This window comes from Triplophysa rosa, linkage group LG6 (assembly GCF_024868665.1).
Source record: "Triplophysa rosa linkage group LG6, Trosa_1v2, whole genome shotgun sequence".
NCBI lineage: Eukaryota > Metazoa > Chordata > Actinopteri > Cypriniformes > Nemacheilidae > Triplophysa > Triplophysa rosa.
Genome location: NC_079895.1, coordinates 21,233,168 through 21,252,958, shown reverse-complemented (window position 1 = coordinate 21,252,958; position 19,791 = coordinate 21,233,168). Strand labels below are relative to the sequence as shown.

Here is a 19,791-nt window from a genome sequence, read left to right as displayed (position 1 = left end):
GAACACCGTCGTGTAGAGGGTGAGAGCGGCTGTGATAAACACCCAGAGAGAGAGAGAAAAACCTTTAGAAGTGGGTAGTTGGGACGGGGCAGGAACCGTCCCGGATCGACCAACCAGCAATGGAATGGCTGGGGTCGGGCCCAAGGTTTCTCGATCTCCCTCGGGTCTTCCCATGAGGGCCGCTACGGCTTCCGCCGCGGCTGCTGATGGGGTGGTGGTCTCCTCTTCGAGTCTCCGTCGAGGACCAGGGCTGCTGGGAAGCAGAGGGTGCACGGGATCTCGACGGCCAGGGGCGGCCGAGTCGCGGCGGGGGAGGATATGCTTGATATCCTCTGTCTGCTCCTTTTACTGTCGAGAACTGTGGCTCGGCAGTATCACCAAACAGCCCCCCCTTGCGAGATGGGTGCGTCGAGAAAGCGGACTTTCTCGCAACCCATCTGTGCAGGGTTTGGCCAGAGGTGTCTCTCCTGGACCACATGTGTGGACATCGCCCGACCCAGGGCCCGCGCGGTCACGTTGGTCGCCCGTAGAGCGAGGTCGGTGACGGCGCGGAGTTCCTGCATAAGCGCTGGGTCGGTCTTACCCTCGTGGAGCTCTCTGAACGCCTTGGCCTCAGATGGCCATAGCGTGGAGAGAGGGGACAGCTTGGCCGCAGCAGAGTAAGCTCTCGACATCCTGGATGCCGAAAAGCCTACGTGCTTTGGACGGGAGTCTAGGTCGAGCCCGGGGGACTCGACGTATCCTCTAGCTGCCCACCATCGAGGGAAGAAAGGGTGGATGGAACTAGTTGACGTGCACGCGCCGAAGGGGGCGTTCAGGTGTACTAAGTTCCTCATGCATCTTCCGGGGAAACACGGCACTGGGGCGAGTACGGCATGGAGCCGCTCTCAAACCCGAGGTACCATGTATCCAGCGCGAGCATTGGGAGAGGCAGTGCGGGCACTGCAACCCAACGCCGGCGGCCCGGGAAAGCATGGCTGACATTTCGACGTCGCTTCTTCCTGATCTCGACCCCCCAGGGAGGGAGCTTCAAGGAATCGTCGGAGTCTGATGCCAGTAAGTCACCCTCCGATGCTGCAACAGACATCTCATCATCACGTACCATGTCCGATACGAGATTGAGGAATAAGACAGCGGACCGTCTCATGGGGAACGGTCAGACGAGCAAGACAAGGTGCGAACGGTCCGCGAGCCAGTGGCTGACGGATTAACGCTCACAGTAATCCTCATATCACCCTCGCTGCTCGCCGTAGCGGGCGGCAGGGCCGTAGTCCTGCCGTCACGGAACGGGAAGCAGACGAGGTGGTGGCTGAGCCCCATGGGAACACAGCCACCCGTGACGCAACGTCTGAATCATCAACCGCCCGCAGTGTGGGCAGGACGTATCCACAAGGGCTGCCCCAGCGTACTGGAAGCAGACCTCGTGTCCGTCCCCCTCCTCGATGAGTGTGTTGCACCCACGAGAACAGCGGGACATGCCACACTGGAGAAATTTGCTCTTTTAGAATGCAGACGGTGTGGCACCGTCTGCTAGCTCGAACACCTCTGGAATCGCCGAGACGCCCAGGGGGAGTCGCCTCAGGAAGGGACCGGCTGCACCACAATGTAGAACCGGCAATCTGGAGTTGCTAAGTAGTAGCGAGAGTTGATCTTCACAAGCGAAGGCTCCGAAGAACAAAAGGTGAATGAATGAAGCACGCCATCTCCCTTTTATACCCGGATTTCCGGGGGCGGAGTCCGGCATGCAAATTTCATTCGCCAATTTTCATTGGCCTTTTCTAAGTAGTCGGAAGCGATTGGTTCTCAGGGACGAACCCCATCTGTCGGTTAGACACAACGTCGAGAGACCGACAGAAAGGGAACTGAAAACATCAGCAGCTCCCTGTCATTAAAAGTAGAAGAAAACAGATGCAAATCAGTATTTATCAGTTTATATAAAAATGACACATTTCACACTTTCATTTTAGTAAACTATGTAGGGTTTAGACAATTAAATTATATGCCAAGAAAGCCAAAGTTCAGCAGAAATGAATGGAAAGACCAATTCAGATGGTTAGACAATTTGAGCAGAATGGAATACTGCAGTATTTTTTCTTGGTTAACCATGCAAAGAATATAATATGAAGATATTTTCATCAATGAAGAAATTTTATGTATACTTAAGTCATCAAAAATGTTTTGCTTCAGGTCAGAACACAACATATTTACACAAATCAACGAGACTATTTTCAATAGGCTATTTTTAATCTATTGCCTATTTAGGATGACTCTTGGTTGTTTCCCTTCCTTTTGTAAGTTGCTTTGGATAAAGGTTTCTGCTAAATGTAAAAAGTATTAAATAATGTATAGCACAGACGTTAAAAAACACTTTACAAATGGTTTTATTGTTTACACCATGTACATTACATGTACTATATAACTGAATATTATATTATGGAATATCCACAATTTTTAACTAAGAAGACACATCCCAGTGATACAGTTTGTCAAGATTAATAAAAATCCATACCTGAGTGTCAGCTCCTTCAGGCCTGAAACAACAAGCGAAAACAAGATTGCTATATCCCATGGTCTTGTGCAGTATTTGTTTTTACGCATGAATTAAGCAATGTAAACCAAGTAACTAATGTAATGTTAGAGCAAGGTACAAATAAACCAGTCCAGTGTTTTCGGTTTTCCAGACATTGGCTCTCTGTTTAAGATGCATTCTCAAACACAAAAGTAAAAAAAAGGCGTGCACATCCACACACCACAAGGGCTCAGGTGCAGGACAAAAACCATTAAATGAGTGATAACCTGATGTCTATAAAGACTTCACTCTATTCTTTTGTTGATTTGTGCCTGACGAAGACCTGACGGTTGAAACGCTGGTTGCTGGTTATTTATTAAACCTGTGGAGCAGTGTTCAGTGTGCGGACATTTTGTTTATTCTGCTTTAAGATAAATGCTCACTCACCTTTTGTTGTCACCTCTGTCATGGTCGCTGTCCTTCTCCTTATTTCTAAGTTTTCTCTGAAATCACAACATATCACTATTCAGCCATCTAGAGTTATGCTTTTGATATATAAATACAAAGAGGAACACAACCCCCAACATTCATTTTACATTGACATTTTTAATTGAGTGTCTATCCATTTATTCAACTTTGATAACAGTAGAGCAAAATTAAATTACAAATTTTCCATTGTGTATACACTGCACTTCTACTTCTGTCATCTTACCTTTGTGCAAGGCAAATGTTTATAGTCGGTCTTCATTATTACATCTTCATTGTTGTTTTTACAAGTCACTGACTCTAAAACAACATAATAGTGTTAACAAAATATGAGAACGTACATTTTTAGGTGAAATACAAAAAAGAGCACAGACATGACAAGCAAATACAATGTCAGATTAACGTTACTTTATTTCTTAATCTTGTGTCTAATATGATGAAAACTTCTCAGTTTATATTCATTGTCTCGTCTTACAAAAATGCATTACATCACATGACTCACGTAAATGTTTGCATCCCGGTATTTTACTGTCGCATGTTTAATGTTCGTAACTGTTGTCAACAATTAAAGATACTTAGCTTACACCTTTTCTCGCACAGTTAAACCTGAATGCATTGCCAAATTTGCCATTGATCGTAGTGGTGGGCGGATCGATCCTGAAGTATCGATACTTTCGATACTGAGGTTGTATCGAAAAGGATCGATCCTAACATAAAAATATATGTTTTTAGTTTTTACTACTGATTTTATTTATTTACTAATGTAGCTAATAATTGTATAATGAAGAAAAACTATTTCCCATACACCTAGTTTTGCACACGTTGCTCCTCCCTGCCCTGCTGTGTTTTGTAGTCCACTATCACGTGACTCAGCAGCGCCAAGCGCAAGCACGCAGACGCTGCTGCAGCCAGCGAAAAAAAGAGGAGCATCCTGTGGAGTTTTTTCACCTCGGTGAATAAAAACACTGCGAAATGCGATGTATGGCAATGGGCCTTTGGGGGTAAAAAGCCAAAGATTGAAAGTACTTTATTGTTTGAGACACAAAGTAAATAAAGTGCTTAAATAATAGTGTGCACTTTGTTTATAAATTCACTTAAAAAAGTGTAATGAAAGGGAAACGTTAATTTGTTCAATTATTTTGTCTAAACATAACACTGAACAAAAACTGAAAAGCAGTTTTAAAATCTTTGTTCTTGAGTAATAATTTTGTCCACTTGGGTTTTTTTTAAAGCTAGAGAAGTAGGCTAGTAGTTATGGAGGACTAAACCTGCAAAAATTATAAATAAATGAATGTATAAATAAATAAATATATAAACGAATAAATGTAATAATATGAAAATAAATACAGGAATGAATGGTTTGATAAAACAAAATTATTCGTTTTAGCTATTATTGATCTTAGCTTTAACTTTTCTTTTCATTTTTTAAATTGATTTATTATTTTTTGTGTCCATTTTTAATTATTTTTAATTATTATTATTTNAATTTTCTTCACACTCCATCACAGTAGGTGGCGGTATGCACCTATAAGTTGGTTCTCAACCGGCCACAAAACCAAAAGAAGAAGAATTCTTTCTGACCCAGGTAAGCAAATCTATTATAGTGTATGCTCTATCGGTTGGTACAGTAAATAGCTAACGAGATGTTTTATATGTATACTTGAGCTTTGCTGTCCAAACAGTTCAGTATCATGTTTCGCGTTGCGCAAGATAACTTTTGGTTCCCTTTCTGTCGGTCTCTCGACGTTGTGTCGAACCGACAGAATGGGGTTTGTCTTGAGAACCTATCATCTTCTGAGTATTTAGAAAAGGCCAATGAAAATTGGCGAATGAAATTTGCATGCCGGGCTCCTCCCCGGATGTCCGGGTATAAGAGGGAAGCCGGCGTGCTCATTCATTCACCTTTGGTCTGAGGAGCCTAAGCATCCTCCCCCGACCGCTGGGGTGGGCGGCCAGTGTTGTGGCATGAGGGACACAACGTCTCGTTCCCTCCATCAGGGAACCGAGGTTACATCCTACCAGACGACTGTGCGAAACACAGTTTCGTCAGCATTTGGTTTCCTATTCAGCTCAAAATACATGACAGTTATTGTGCTGCATTTCTTAACACACGTTATGTACTGAATGTGGTTATGATGACAAAAAGTAAAAACGTTACATGAAGTTATCTGTCATAGCAGTCTATAAGCGCTCATCAATGTAATGGCCAATCAAATCAAATAATGCGGAAGAACTGGCCAATCATGTAAAGAAGCTGGGCTTTACCGTTAACGGAAGTCGAGCAGTAGCTAATCAAAGGAAAGAGGCGGGCTTTCCTGACGATCAATTAGTGGTGGGCGTAACTGTAAAATTTAGTATCGATCCGATACCAAGTAAATGCAGGGCCAGTATTGCCGATTTCGATACCGATACCAATACTTTTACTTTTAAAAAGCATTCACTTGAACTTACATTTACTTTCCTGTAAATGAAATGTCATGATTTATCAGATGAATGCATCATTAATATGCTAAATCTGAATACATTTTCATGACCACTAAAATATTTTGTGATTTGTGCTCTTAATGTGCCTGTAGGCTAATTAATCATGTAGATGTTAAAACACTGGACATCATTTAAACCAAATAAATCTATTTATTTAGTTATTTATTCCTGTAATCGAATTTGCAAACATGAACTTTGCACCAAATTATTACTGGAAAATAGTAACAATAACAGATTAACAGAACAGAAAAACGATATATAACAAAACAATTTCTCGTTATCCCAGACTTATGGAGGACTAAACCTGCAAAAATTATAAATAAATGAATGTATAAATAAATAAATATATAAACGAATAAATGTAATAATATGAAAATAAATACAGGAATGAATGGTTTGATAAAACAAAATAATTCGTTTTAGCTATTATTGATCTTAGCTTTAACTTTTCTTTTCATTTTTTAAATTGATTTATTATTTTTTGTGTCCATTTTTAATTATTTTTAATTATTTTATTTTTAGATTATTTTATTTATCATTTCCTTTTATTTTTACATTTATTTATTTATACGTTTATTTATTTTTATATTTATTTATTATCGCATGTATTTATTTCCACTTTTATTTATTTATTCTTGAATTTATTCTTACTTTTCTGTGTCTTGTATGATAATTAGATGGGTTGGTCTTGCCTACTATTGGTTCAGCGTAGATTGAAGCGTTTGATCGATTACTCTTGACTTGTTTTGGACTAACGTCACGTCACTCACTGATCGTTTGCTTCGTGTATAACGTTAAGTAACTATGGCGGGCGCACAATTAGCTAGAGAGTTACAGCATTTAGCCAATGAAGTCGATAACCATGCATCAAATGACTATGTGTCATTCAGATTAGATGCATTATTGATGATTTATTACAGATTGACGGCGAGATAAATGACAAAGTTCTATGGAGGACTAAACCTGCAAAAATTATAAATAAATGAATGTATAAATAAATAAATATATAAACGAATAAATGTAATAATATGAAAATAAATACAGGAATGAATGGTTTGATAAAACAAAATATTCGTTTTAGCTATTATTGATCTTAGCTTTAACTTTTCTTTTCATTTTTTAAATTGATTTATTATTTTTTGTGTCCATTTTTAATTATTTTTAATTATTATTATTTTTTATTTTTAGATTATTTTATTTATCATTTCCTTTTATTTTTACATTTATTTATTTATACGTTTATTTATTTTTATATTTATTTATTATCGCATGTATTTATTTCCACTTTTATTTATTTATTCTTGTATTTATTCTTACTTTTCTGTGTCTTGTATGATAATTAGATGGGTTGGTCTTGCCTACTATTGGTTCAGCGTAGATTGAAGCGTTTGATCGATTACTCTTGACTTGTTTTGGACTAACGTCACGTCACTCACTGATCGTTTGCTTCGTGTATAACGTTTATGGCGTGCGCACAATTAGCTAGAGAGTTACAGCATTTAGCCAATGAAGTCGATAACCATGCATCAAATGACTATGTGTCATTCAGATTAGATGCATTTATTGAGGATTTATTACAGATTGACGGAGAGATAAATGACAAAGTTCTTCAAAATCTGTGCGAGTCAGGGGGTGCTAAGGTGGTGACCAAGTTCCGGTTACAGGTCCTCTGCCAAAGAGGTGCATGAACGACCTCAGCAGATTCGTCGATTCTGAAAGCACAAGACGACTTGATATTAAGATGTCTAATAAACACAGACTTTCTTGTTACATGATTTTGACATTCTTGTTAAGATTGCAAATTATTGGTATGATCGCCCGTAACGGCTGAAGCGAGGTGAAAAAATAAATAAAGCGATTTGACACGGGATTCGTACCCATACAATAAAGCGAGGCAGCGTGTCACTACGGTAACAATCACACTAAGCTATTTCGCAATGCTAGCTGCTGCGGATCTTTGCAATAATATCAAGATGTCACACAACAATATGCAGCTGGATGAATCAAGGGAATATGCCCGTTTTAACTTGTGACCTCTGTGTTATTTATCTCTTATGGAATGTAGTTTACGAGTACCGTTTAGTAACCACGTCTTTTTAGAAGGAATGGTTTCCATTTGATGGCCCCTGTAGTGAAAGAACGATGCTCATTACTACCGTGTTAACTTGTGACTTAAGTTCACTATGTCTCAATTCATTTACATTATGTTACATCATGTTACATTAAATCTTTACGCTTTTTCTAACCGAAAGGCTGCTTATAACTATCACTTTGACAAAGCGTTAGCTTGCGACTTCGGTTTACAAGCTCATCTGTGTAGTTAAACCTTATTACATTTTGTGCTTTATGATTTTCACCAGTTGAACTGTAACACCACCATAGCACCCTCTGACTCGCACAGACTTTGAATGTGCTGCAAAGAGGCTAACAACCGAGGGAGAACTTTGTCATTTATCTCGCCGTCAATCTGTAATAAATCATCAATAAGTGCATCTAATCTGAATGACACATAGTCATTTGATGCATGGTTATCGACTTCATTGGCTAAATGCTGTAACTCTCTAGCTAATTGTGCGCCCGCCATAGTTACTTAACGTTATACACGAAGCAAACGATCAGTGAGTGACGTGACGTTAGTCCAAAACAAGTCAAGAGTAATCGATCAAACGCTTCAATCTACGCTGAACCAATAGTAGGCAAGACCAACCCATCTAATTATCATACAAGACACAGAAAAGTAAGAATAAATACAAGAATAAATAAATAAAAGTGGAAATAAATACATGCGATAATAAATAAATATAAAAATAAATAAACGTATAAATAAATAAATGTAAAAATAAAAGGAAATGATAAATAAAATAATCTAAAAATAAATAATAATAATAATTAAAAATAATTAAAAATGGACACAAAAAATAATAAATCAATTTAAAAAATGAAAAGAAAAGTTAAAGCTAAGATCAATAATAGCTAAAACGAATTATTTTGTTTTATCAAACCATTCATTCCTTATTTATTTTCATATTATTACATTTATTCGTTTATATATTTATTTATTTATACATTCATTTATTTATAATTTTTGCAGGTTTAGTCCTCCATAAAGTTCTCCCTCGGTTGTTAGCCTCTTTGCAGCACATTCAAAGTCTGTGCGAGTCAGAGGGTGCTATGTATGGTGGCGTTACAGTTCAACTGGTGAAAATCATAAAGCACAAAATGTAATAAGGTTTAACTACACAGATGAGCTTGTAAACCGAAGTCGCAAGCTAACGCTTTGTCAAAGTGATAGTTATAAGCAGCCTTTCGGTTAGAAAAAGCGTAAAGATATTATATGTAACATAATGTAAATGAATTGAGACATAGTGAACTTAAGTCACAAGTTAACACGGTAGTAATGAGCATCGTTCTTTCACTACAGGGGCCATCAAATGGAAACCATTCCTTCTAAAAAGACGTGGTTACTAAACGGTACTCGTAAACTACATTCCATAAGAGATAAATAACACAGAGGTCACAAGTTAAAACGGGCATATTCCCTTGATTCATCCAGCTGCATATTGTTGTGTGACATCTTGATATTATTGCAAAGATCCGCAGCAGCTAGCATTGCGAAATAGCTTAGTGTGATTGTTACCGTAGTGACACGCTGCCTCGCTTTATTGTATGGGTACGAATCCCGTGTCAAATCGCTTTATTTATTTTTTCACCTCGCTTCAGCCGTTACGGGCGATCATACCAATAATTTGCAATCTTAACAAGAATGTCAAAATCATGTAACAAGAAAGTCTGTGTTTATTAGACATCTTAATATCAAGTCGTCTTGTGCTTTCAGAATCGACGAATCTGCTGAGGTCGTTCATGCACCTCTTTGGCAGAGGACCTGTAACCGGAACTTGGTCACCACCTTAGCACCCCCTGACTCGCACAGATTTTGAAGAACTTTGTCATTTATCTCTCCGTCAATCTGTAATAAATCCTCAATAAATGCATCTAATCTGAATGACACATAGTCATTTGATGCATGGTTATCGACTTCATTGGCTAAATGCTGTAACTCTCTAGCTAATTGTGCGCACGCCATAAACGTTATACACGAAGCAAACGATCAGTGAGTGACGTGACGTTAGTCCAAAACAAGTCAAGAGTAATCGATCAAACGCTTCAATCTACGCTGAACCAATAGTAGGCAAGACCAACCCATCTAATTATCATACAAGACACAGAAAAGTAAGAATAAATACAAGAATAAATAAATAAAAGTGGAAATAAATACATGCGATAATAAATAAATATAAAAATAAATAAACGTATAAATAAATAAATGTAAAAATAAAAGGAAATGATAAATAAAATAATCTAAAAATAAAAACGTCTTGGTTACGGATGTAACCTCGGTTCCCTGATGGAGGGAACGAGACGTTGTGTCCCTCATGCCACAACACTGGCCGCCCACCCCAGCGGTCGGGGGAGGATGCTTAGGCTCCTCAGACCAAAGGTGAATGAATGAGCACGCCGGCTTCCCTCTTATACCCGGACATCCGGGGAGGAGCCCGGCATGCAAATTTCATTCGCCAATTTTCATTGGCCTTTTCTAAATACTCAGAAGATGATAGGTTCTCAAGACAAACCCCATTCTGTCGGTTCGACACAACGTCGAGAGACCGACAGAAAGGGAACCAAAAGTTATCTTGCGCAACGCGAAACATGATACTGAACTGTTTGGACAGCAAAGCTCAAGTATACATATAAAACATCTCGTTAGCTATTTACTGTACCAACCGATAGAGCATACACTATAATAGATTTGCTTACCTGGGTCAGAAAGAATTCTTCTTCTTTTGGTTTTGTGGCCGGTTGAGAACCAACTTATAGGTGCATACCGCCACCTACTGTGATGGAGTGTGAAGAAAATTTACCGTTTTCCCTGTATTCTATATGTTAATCTACTTTTCCTGATAATTTTCAATTTTGATCCATCATACAAAATATTATTTAAGGAAAATTCCATAGATTCTATTTTATCAAGTTCTTCTTTCAGACACCTCCTTTCTGTATTGTATGCAGCCAGGACATAACAAACAACAAAACTTGTCCTACCATGGAAATCACGCAATTTCAAATGACAAAATGGATTTAAATTTACATTCAAAGAGCAGAATAATGTTGTGCTTCTAACAGGGCAGCTAAATTACAGTTTATTACACATTTCGATAATATATTATAATATAAAAAATGTGTGTGTGTGTGTGTGTGTGTGCGTGCGTGCGTGCGTGTGTGTGGTACCTAAATGTTGTAGACAAAATATACTTGTGCTTTTTTTTAACTGTGCAAAAATATTTTCTACCATTACAAAACTAACATTTTCTTTAAAAAATATTGTTTATAAAATGGCAAGAAAACATTTATGCTAATTCTAGACAAAGGGAAGATGATCAGATGATCATATAACTCTCTCTCTCTCAAAAGGTTTAGCAAGCCTAAATCCTTAAATTTCTATAATTATTCATAGTAAATCAACTTATTTAAAATGTGGCCCACAATCACCATGATCTTGGGCCACATACCTCCCATCCATAATCGGCCCAACTGTTGTCTGCCGTCATGCATCTAGTACCATCACTGCCACACATGGCCCACACTTGGCTGACATGTTGCATGCCAGTGCGGGCAGTGCGCGAGCAGTGCCATTCTGAGGCCACATTTGGGCCGAGTCCGTCTGCTATGTGGGTCTATAATGTCATTAGCTAAACCTCAATTCATCTAGAGTATAAAGTCTACTAGACACACACTCATTATGTTTTTTCTACATTTGCTGGCCTCTTAAAAGTTTCTAAAAAAATCAAAGAAAGTCTTTTTTAAATTTTGATGTCATTTTGAATTATTGTAACATGTTATGTTAAACGGCCAATAAGGTTTAACAGCAAATGTTTAGGAACTAAATCAGTTCACATGCTGTTTGCATCCACAGAAAGAATAAGGAACAGAGATTATGTACATAAACTGGAGGCAGCATTTTAAACAGCTGCCATCCAAGCAATAAAGAGGAAAAGAGATCAAATGAAAGTTTGGGAATTTAATTAGTGGAGCTGTAGATGTTGAAAAGGTCAGACTGTCACCATCGGTGACCTTTGACTTTCTTTTTGCATACAGCAGTAATGCCTTTTTCATGAGTAAATTGGTCTCATCATCCCTCTTTAGCTTGTGGTAAACTGTATGTCTCCAATTAAATGCGCAGCTTCCACAAAACATTTAAAGCATCACTCTTCCTGTCTGCTTCCTGACTGCTTGGCTTTTGCCTACTTCTTATTTTCTTAACTGCAAGCTCAGCAGACAACATATTATCAATAAAACTTCATGATATGAAATTTAATGATATGAAATACGAAATGATCAGAAAATATTAATTGCAGTGGATGGGATGAGAAGCTTATTGTCTCATATGAGTAATTAAGGGGGTGATATGTGTCATGATCCAGTCTGTGTTTGCCCTGTTTATTGTGGATTTTTAGTTACTTCCTGTCTGTGTCATGTGTTGTGTAGTCCGCTGTAGTTTTTGATGTTAATTAGTCTTCCCCAGGTGTGCCTTGTCATCTCGTTATGGTCTCTGTATTTAAGCCCTTGTGTTTCAGTTGTCTGGTGTCAGTTGTTGTATGATGTTGCTTGTTATGTTACCTTGTACCCTGAGGAATTATATTAAAGACTTTAAACTGCATGTGGATCCGCTGTCCTGCTTGCATGCTACAACGTTACAGAACGACTGACCTACTATGGATGCAGCAGTCAGACTCATACACATTGCCAAGGTGATCGTTCCCTCAAGGACTACACCAGAGACGTTCTGGACATTTCCCATTTCACCAATTTTCCTGATTTTGCCCTGATTGACTTTTATTACTATGAACTCAATGATTCTTACCAATCAAAGATTATCCGTGATGGTCCTCGAGGGACGCTTACAGAAGTTTGTGACTATGCTATTTTGTCGTCTGGGACCATCTTCACTGTGGGTGAGGTGGAGGAGAATGTCGCCCCTAAATTTCGGAGGGCCAGTAAGCCAGTGTCTCATGTCGTCGTGTCTGCCAAACCTGCGTCTCCTGTCGTCGTGTCCACCAAGCCTGCGTCTCCTGTCGTCGTGTCCGCCAAGCCTGCGTCTCCAGTCGTCGTGGCCGCCCGTCCAGCATCTCCAGTTGTCGTGGCCGCCAGTCCAGCATCTCCAGTCGTCGTGGCCGTCAGTCCAGCGTCTCCAGTCATCGTGGCCGCCAGTCCAGCGTCTTCAGTCGTCGTGGCCGCCAGTCCAGCGTCTCCAGTTGTCGTGGCCGTCAGTCCAGCGTCTCCAGTCGTTGTGGCCGCCAGTCCAGCATCTCAAGTCGTCGTGGCCGCCAGTCCAGCGTCTCCAGTCGTCGTAGCCGCCAGTCCAGCGTCTCCAGTCATCGTGGCCGCCAGTCCAGCGTCTCCAGTCATCGTGGCCGCCAGTCCAGCGTCTCCAGTCGTCGTGGCCTCCAGCCCAGAGCCTGCTCACTAGATGGCCGCCAGCCCAGAGCCTCCAGCCATCATGGCTGCCTCACCACCAGTGGTCCCAAGTCCGGTGGTGTCTGTTTTCGAGTATCAGCTCTTGAAGTCTGCACTCACAGGGGTGGATACTGCTCTGCTGTGTGTCTGGTCTGTGCACTGCTCTACTGCTGTAGAGGCTGCGGGCAAATAACTGCCAACAGTACAACAGTAACCAAAAAAATCATGTTATCGAGGGTTTGACACGTATTTATGTGCTTCTGTTATAAAAAGCCTTATGTAATTTGGTAAGAACAGCTGACAGCCGTAACGGGATCACCCACGGAAACACAGACAGAGGTAGGTAGGGAACAAAAAAACTTTATCCATAAACATCCATATACATTTAAGATTTGACCAAGAACATGAAAACATGTAGAGTATATATAGTGTCCTAGGGATGGGGCTGATGACTGTCAGGTGCGCTGATAACAGACGAGGAACTGGTGCAGGAACCTGGAGAATGATGGGAAATGAAGTCCAGGGGCAAACACAGGGAGAAATGGGAAATGAAGGACACAAGAGGCAGACAGGGGCAGATGGAACCGTGACAGTATTGGGGGGGTGGGCGTACTGACAGGGCAGGACTGGACAGGAAGCCTCCAGGACTGTGCTCCCAGCAAGGGAAATCAGGGGACCACAGGGGATCTGGGAGTTCAGGGGGCCAAGGGGTTTCTGGCTCAGGGACGGCTGCCGTGGCCGTAGCAGTGGACGTCAGGGGTGATGGAGCTGGGGTAATCCAGGATGGCGGCCACCGTGGCGCTGGGGTCTGCTGTGCTGGTGAGGCTGGAGAAGGAGGCATTTGTCCTGGTCGCTATGAGGATGCTGGAGACAGCCAGGATGACCACTACAAGGAGGTGCTTCTTGTGACCGGTCCTCAGGGTTTTTTCCCGGAAAGTAGAACCGGCCACTGCAGCGAGGGTACAGGAGCCCCCCCAAAAATGTATTTTGGGAAAACCCAGGGAGGTTCTGAAGGCTTGGGGGGCTCTGGAGACTTGGAAGGCTGAGAGGACTCGTGGGAAGGCTCAGAAGACTTGGAAGGCTCTTGGAAAGGGTGGGAAGACTTGAGAGACTCGGAAGAGGGTACTGCTATATGCTCTTTAACAATACCTGATCCAGGTCCGTGACGTGCGCCGCTCGGTGGAGCCGTGGCTTCGTGCCGGTGCGGGAGGGCTGTGGCGTCCACCCCTATTTATTGCCTATTTCCCAGTCTGGCAACATATATTAAAGTACCGACATTATAGAAACAGTTTAACTCTATTATCCTATTGTTCTGTATCTGTTTATTAGCAATAGTTAATCGAACTGTTACAATATTATTTAGAACACTGCAATTTTTTTAGATTTGATAACAATTTAAACAGCTTAATCTTTAACTTTTAGAAGTTAATGTTTATGCTGTTACATTTTCTTGCAATTCAGGATAAAAATGTCAAAACTAAACAGAAAACTAAAAGTCTGTATGGTAACCAAAATACAATAACATATTTATATAATAATAATAGCTGCTTTCAAGTTAATGCTGACTATGGCTGTCAAAAAATAATTTTAAAGCAAGATTTTCAAAGAATAACACTGAACACTTTGGTTGGTTTCGATACAAAGATGCAAAATTCTATGTCATATTGAACAATATTTTTAAGCATTTAACAGTTGAATAATTGATCCATTATACAGCTGCTTCTACAGCCACACATGCTGTGTTTCATTCATCGCTGTTAGATATTTTTTTGTGTGGTGATGTACAGTACAACTTTTATATTGTTTTTGAGGTAAGTGATTTGGTGTTGAGATTTATGTTGTGCATCTCAATATCTAAATACAGTATAAGGTTTGTATATAATGTGTGAACAGTACAGTACTGAACAGAAGCAAATGGTCAACATTATTGTATCTTCATATCTTCACTCGCTAATTCCGATTTATGTACCCGCCCGATCCCTGCGCTCTGCAATCAAACATCGTCTTGTGGTGCCATCCCACAAAGGGAAAAAATCACTCTCACGCACTTTCTCCGGATGTGTTCCACAACTCTGGAACAATCTCCCTCTTGCCACAAGATCAGCGGATTCTGTAGTTGTCTTTAAGAATCGGCTAAAAACACATCTCTTCTGTCAACATCTGACCCATTAGTACAGTCTTCTACTGCTTTTCTACTTTCCTATCCCCCCCCAAAAAATCTTAGCTTCATATACTGTGTAGGCTAACTGAGACCAGTTTACTGCACCTGTGCATTGTTGTTCTTTTGTTGCACAAACTGCTTTTATTGTTTTCCCCTAATTTGTAAGTCGCTTTGGATAAAAGACTGAATGTGAATGTGAATGTAAATGTATTGTTCTTTGGCAAGAAACTGACAGATTCAAAAGGGGGAAAATATTAAAATCATAAATCATTCAGCTCAGTGACTATCAAAGATGTGGCATAAATTGAGACTCTCTGTCTTAGTTTCTTTGAAGCCAGATTGACAGTGGCTGGTGGCCTCGAATTCAATGTTTTTTATTAGTCTTTGCTTTATTTCTTACACAAAACAGGTAATATTGAAAATATACAGTATGTAACATAAAAATATGTAAACAACCTAACGTTACAATGTCATCAAATTAGTTAAATACAAAATAGGAAGCAGCTATGAATGAAGATCTTGAACATCTTAACAATAAATGACTCAAACATTGCAACATTTTTGTGGGCTTGTGTCTATAAATTCAACACTAACAAAACATTCATAAATAATCATTACATAAACAACAACTAGGTAGTTCAAACTTTACTTGCCCTGGTTGCAGTATTAGAATAAGAATTATGTATTCATTTATATTTTAATGAGATTTCTTGCTTCAGGTTCCAGAGAATCCCTACACAGCCACAACAGAAAGCTTCGTGGCCTTTGTTTACGTCCCACCGAGCCTACCAGAAAGTGACAGAAATGCTTAATTAGACTTAAAATACGTCTTGGTGCCTCCATACGGTGAAGCTTTTCTGAGAAATGCTCTGCGGTGTGTGATTAGAACAGAACTCCACAGCGTTTACTAATGAGGATGTTATACAGCACATGAGACACAACTCCATTGCAATTTCCTTATTTCCTGCACAGGGTCGAAGTCAGTCAGCCTACCAGTCATTACATTTAGGCAACATTTATACATTTTGCAGATGGTTTTATTCAAAGCGACTTGTGTGCAATACACTTATTTTCACTATGTGTGCTACCTGGGAATCAAACCTTTTGCGCTGCTAACTCAATGCTCTACCACTGGGCTACAGGAAATTTTCATTTAACCATTTGTCATATAATAATATCTTCAGGCACTGCTTATTATTTTCTCCAGCACGACTCAAACAGCAAAAGTACTGAATTAATGTAATTATCTGTTTGAAGCCGATGTATTGCAATATGGTGGTGTTGTGGTTATATGCAGTTTCATGTTGGCAAAGGATGGCACTGAGTTGTGTTGAAGCTGCCTCAATTTATGTACTGTATATTACAATATAAATTCTTAGTCATGAATATTATAAGACCTGCTTAAAAGGATCCCTGGGTATAGAGCGATGTATGGCTTAATATATGAACAATGGCATTGACTTTATAATTGTGAAATAAAAAAACAGTGTAACTGTCACAGCCCAGGTAGCCAAAACAGTTCGGCCCAAATCCGGCAGGCCAGAAAAAAATTAATCGGCCCAGTTGTATGGAGCGATTTTAGTCTCATTAATTATTCACGCGTAAAACAAGATACACACATGCGTAAACAGTTTCACATGAACAAAACCTAATTTACGTGCACAAAGTATACATATACATTTACAAAAAGCAATTCACGTGCGTAAAACAAAACTATTTTCTCATAAAGTACGTTTCGCAAACATACGACTGTGCGCAAATATTTCGAAAGTTTAAAATGTACACGTTTATCGTGTTATGTGAATGTGCGAATCGTCACTCACGTGTGAATCGGCTTGGATGTGTGTGTGTTTTTTGATACTGTCCTGGCAGCGCAACCCCTCCCACGTGGGTTGTCGTACTCTTTAGCCAATCAGATTCAACCTTACCATTCAACGAATCATAAACGCGGAGAGAACAGGACTCAAGGAAAACGGCTCTGCGCACCTTTTGCGCAGCTACAAATCTATGCGCCCATACAAACAATGTTTCCAAGAACTAGTTATTTATTGTCCTTGTTCATTTAAAACATACATTGTATGGACATACAAACATGAACATATCTCATCAGATATGTTCCCCAGACGGGGGAACACAGTTTCACAGTTTGTTACCCAGACGGATTTTAGCAGTTCAGTGGAAGTGACTGCTGGTTGTGTAGTTTTTAAGTGGTCATGTTCACTCACTATTTCATACTTTTCTCCTACAAAATAAATTAATAAAAACAGATTTATTGCGTGGCTGTATTATGTTTTAATACAGCATCACAGCTCAGAGAGTAGATTAGCGAAACTGTACAAACGAGCCTTTAGTGCTAACATTAGAGCTCCTTGAGTTCTGTGCTCTCCATGATTATGATTGGTTGAATGGTAAGGTTGAATCTGATTGGCTAAAGAGTACGACAACCCACGTGGGAGGGGTTGCGCTGCCAGGACAGTCTCAAAAAACACACACACACATCCAAGCCGATTCACACGTGAGTGACGATTTGCACATTCACATAACACGATAAACGTGTACATTTTAAACTTTCGAAATATTTGTGCACAGTCGTATGTTTGCGAAACGTACTTTATGAGAAAATAGTTTTGTTTTACGCACGTGAATTGCTTTTTGTAAATGTATATTTATACTTTGTGCACGTAAATTAGTATTATGTGGAAATCAGTATGGACATATCTCACCCAAAATGACGGCAGCAGTTGAGAACCATAGTGAGGCCGAATGTGGCAAAAGTGCCATTTCTCAGCCCGAATTGGGCCACATCCGCACAACCAAAGCCAAGCCGAATCTGGCAACCATTGCTGGGCCAGAGCTGGCTTACTTTTGGTGAGCCACTGCCAGAACACAGCCGAGTGCGCCGACACTCGGCCGGAACTGGCCCGACTGCACTGGCTACCTGGGAGTATTCATAAATTTTGAAAAAATATTTTTACTTGGAGGTCGCCATTTTTTTGCGTCAGAATCTGTAATGTCAAATGGTTGCGACCTAAACCTGTTCTATGACAAGCCGAATTAGCTTTTATTCATTCTCAGTATGTGAATTGTTGGTTAGATGGTACAATAGGCTGCCATTCAAATTCAATTTCAGATATCAATAATTCATTTCTTACATGTAAAAAATCTTATTTCAGATATCAGAAATGCAATTCTTACTAGTGAAAACTATGGCAAGCCGAATTAGCTTTTAATCATTCTCAGGATAGGAATTTCTTATATCAACAATTCAATTTTTACTAGTAAAATTTATAATTCTTGATATCAAGAATGGAATTTCTACTAGTAACAATTGCTGTTTTTGATATCAGTAATTACATTTTCACTAGTAAAAATGTGAATTCTTGATATCAAGAATCAAGCCATCACTCGCAGAAATCACATTTTTGATATCAAAAATTGAATTTCAACTAGTAAAAAGTATTATTCCTCATATCTGTAATTGGGGTTTCACTAGTACAGTTTTGCCTTGATATGTAAAATGCTTGCAAGCCGATTTGACTTTTAATCATTCTCAGGATATGAATTTTTGATATCAACAATTCAATTTTTACTAGTAAAAATTATAATTCTTGATATCAACAATTCAATTCTTACTAGTAACAATTGTTATTTTTGATATCAGTAAATACATTTTCACTAGTAAAAATGTGAATTCTTGATATCAACAATGACGTCATCACTCGCAGAAGTTATTATAATAAAAATTATAATTTTTACTAGGAAAACTTGAATTGTTGATATCAAAAATTCATATCCTGATAATGATTAAAAGCTAATTCGGCTTGCCATACTGTTCTCTTTCGCAACAGCGAAGCACACGTTTTCCACATATAACAGTAAAATATGAAACGTAAAACATAAGATGAGATATACAAACACACAGGGACAGTATGTGGCGGTATGTCCTCTTCACACAAGCCAGCCTGCCAGCCATAAAAGAAGAACGCGTTCAGTAGACGTCTGTTCAAGGTGAGCGTGCATTAAATCGTAGCTTTAAACTACCGCCTTTGAGACATTTAAGACTATTTAAGACATCAGCATCCACCATGATCGTATACTTTATACATTATGAGAATATATTGATAAACACAATAATAATGCTTGCGGTTTGGTTATTTATTCTGTATTAGAGCACACGTGAATATTAGCCCCCGTCAGCTAATGACCGAGGGAGACAATAACGTTCGGCTGATGTTGATAAATCATCATCAAAAAGTCAAAATCTGGATAAAATGCATTGTATAATGGCTAAAACATCGTGTATATGATAAATCCGAAGTGATTTTGGTTATTAATATGCATGTTTGTGTTGTTTCTGACAAACAATATTAAAATGTAGGAAAATACACCAAATAGTGTCTTTATTTTCTTTCTTTCTTCTTTTAGCATTATATAAAAGGAGCAACAACAGTAAAGGACGAGAGAGAACCAGGCCTGGACTTTAAGTTATGTTTTATTATGTGTGACCGGCAGTCGACCGTGAGGGAGCTGCCGGCATTTTACTTTCGTTTTGTAGTTTGTTTATTTTATTAAAGTTTTGTTGTTCAACGTTCGCCGGTTCCCTCCTCCTTCTTCCTTGCTGTGAACATTGTTACACATA

At 39.4% G+C, this 19,791-nt stretch overlaps 1 protein-coding gene across 2 annotated transcripts in view; it reads right to left on the bottom strand.

Annotated features, from left to right (window-relative positions):
- Positions 1 to 10,329, bottom strand: part of LOC130555347 (uncharacterized) — a 130,606-nt gene extending 120,277 nt beyond the window's left edge. Inside the window, exons 1-5 of one of the 2 annotated variants that reach the window (XR_008963112.1) lie at positions 10,295 to 10,329; positions 3,222 to 3,295; positions 2,957 to 3,012; positions 2,510 to 2,531; positions 1,807 to 1,882 (exon numbers count right to left, since the gene is read on the bottom strand). Coding sequence is in view for 1 of the 2 variants with exons in the window: in XM_057335468.1 (XP_057191451.1) it covers positions 2,510 to 2,531; positions 2,957 to 2,978 (44 nt within the window). In the remaining variant the exon portion in view is untranslated. Of the gene's footprint in view, positions 1 to 1,806; positions 1,883 to 2,509; positions 2,532 to 2,956; positions 3,013 to 3,221; positions 3,296 to 10,294 lie in introns of those variants that run through there. The other variant, XM_057335468.1, reaches the window with a different exon arrangement.
- Positions 10,330 to 19,791: the final 9,462 nt, after the last annotated feature.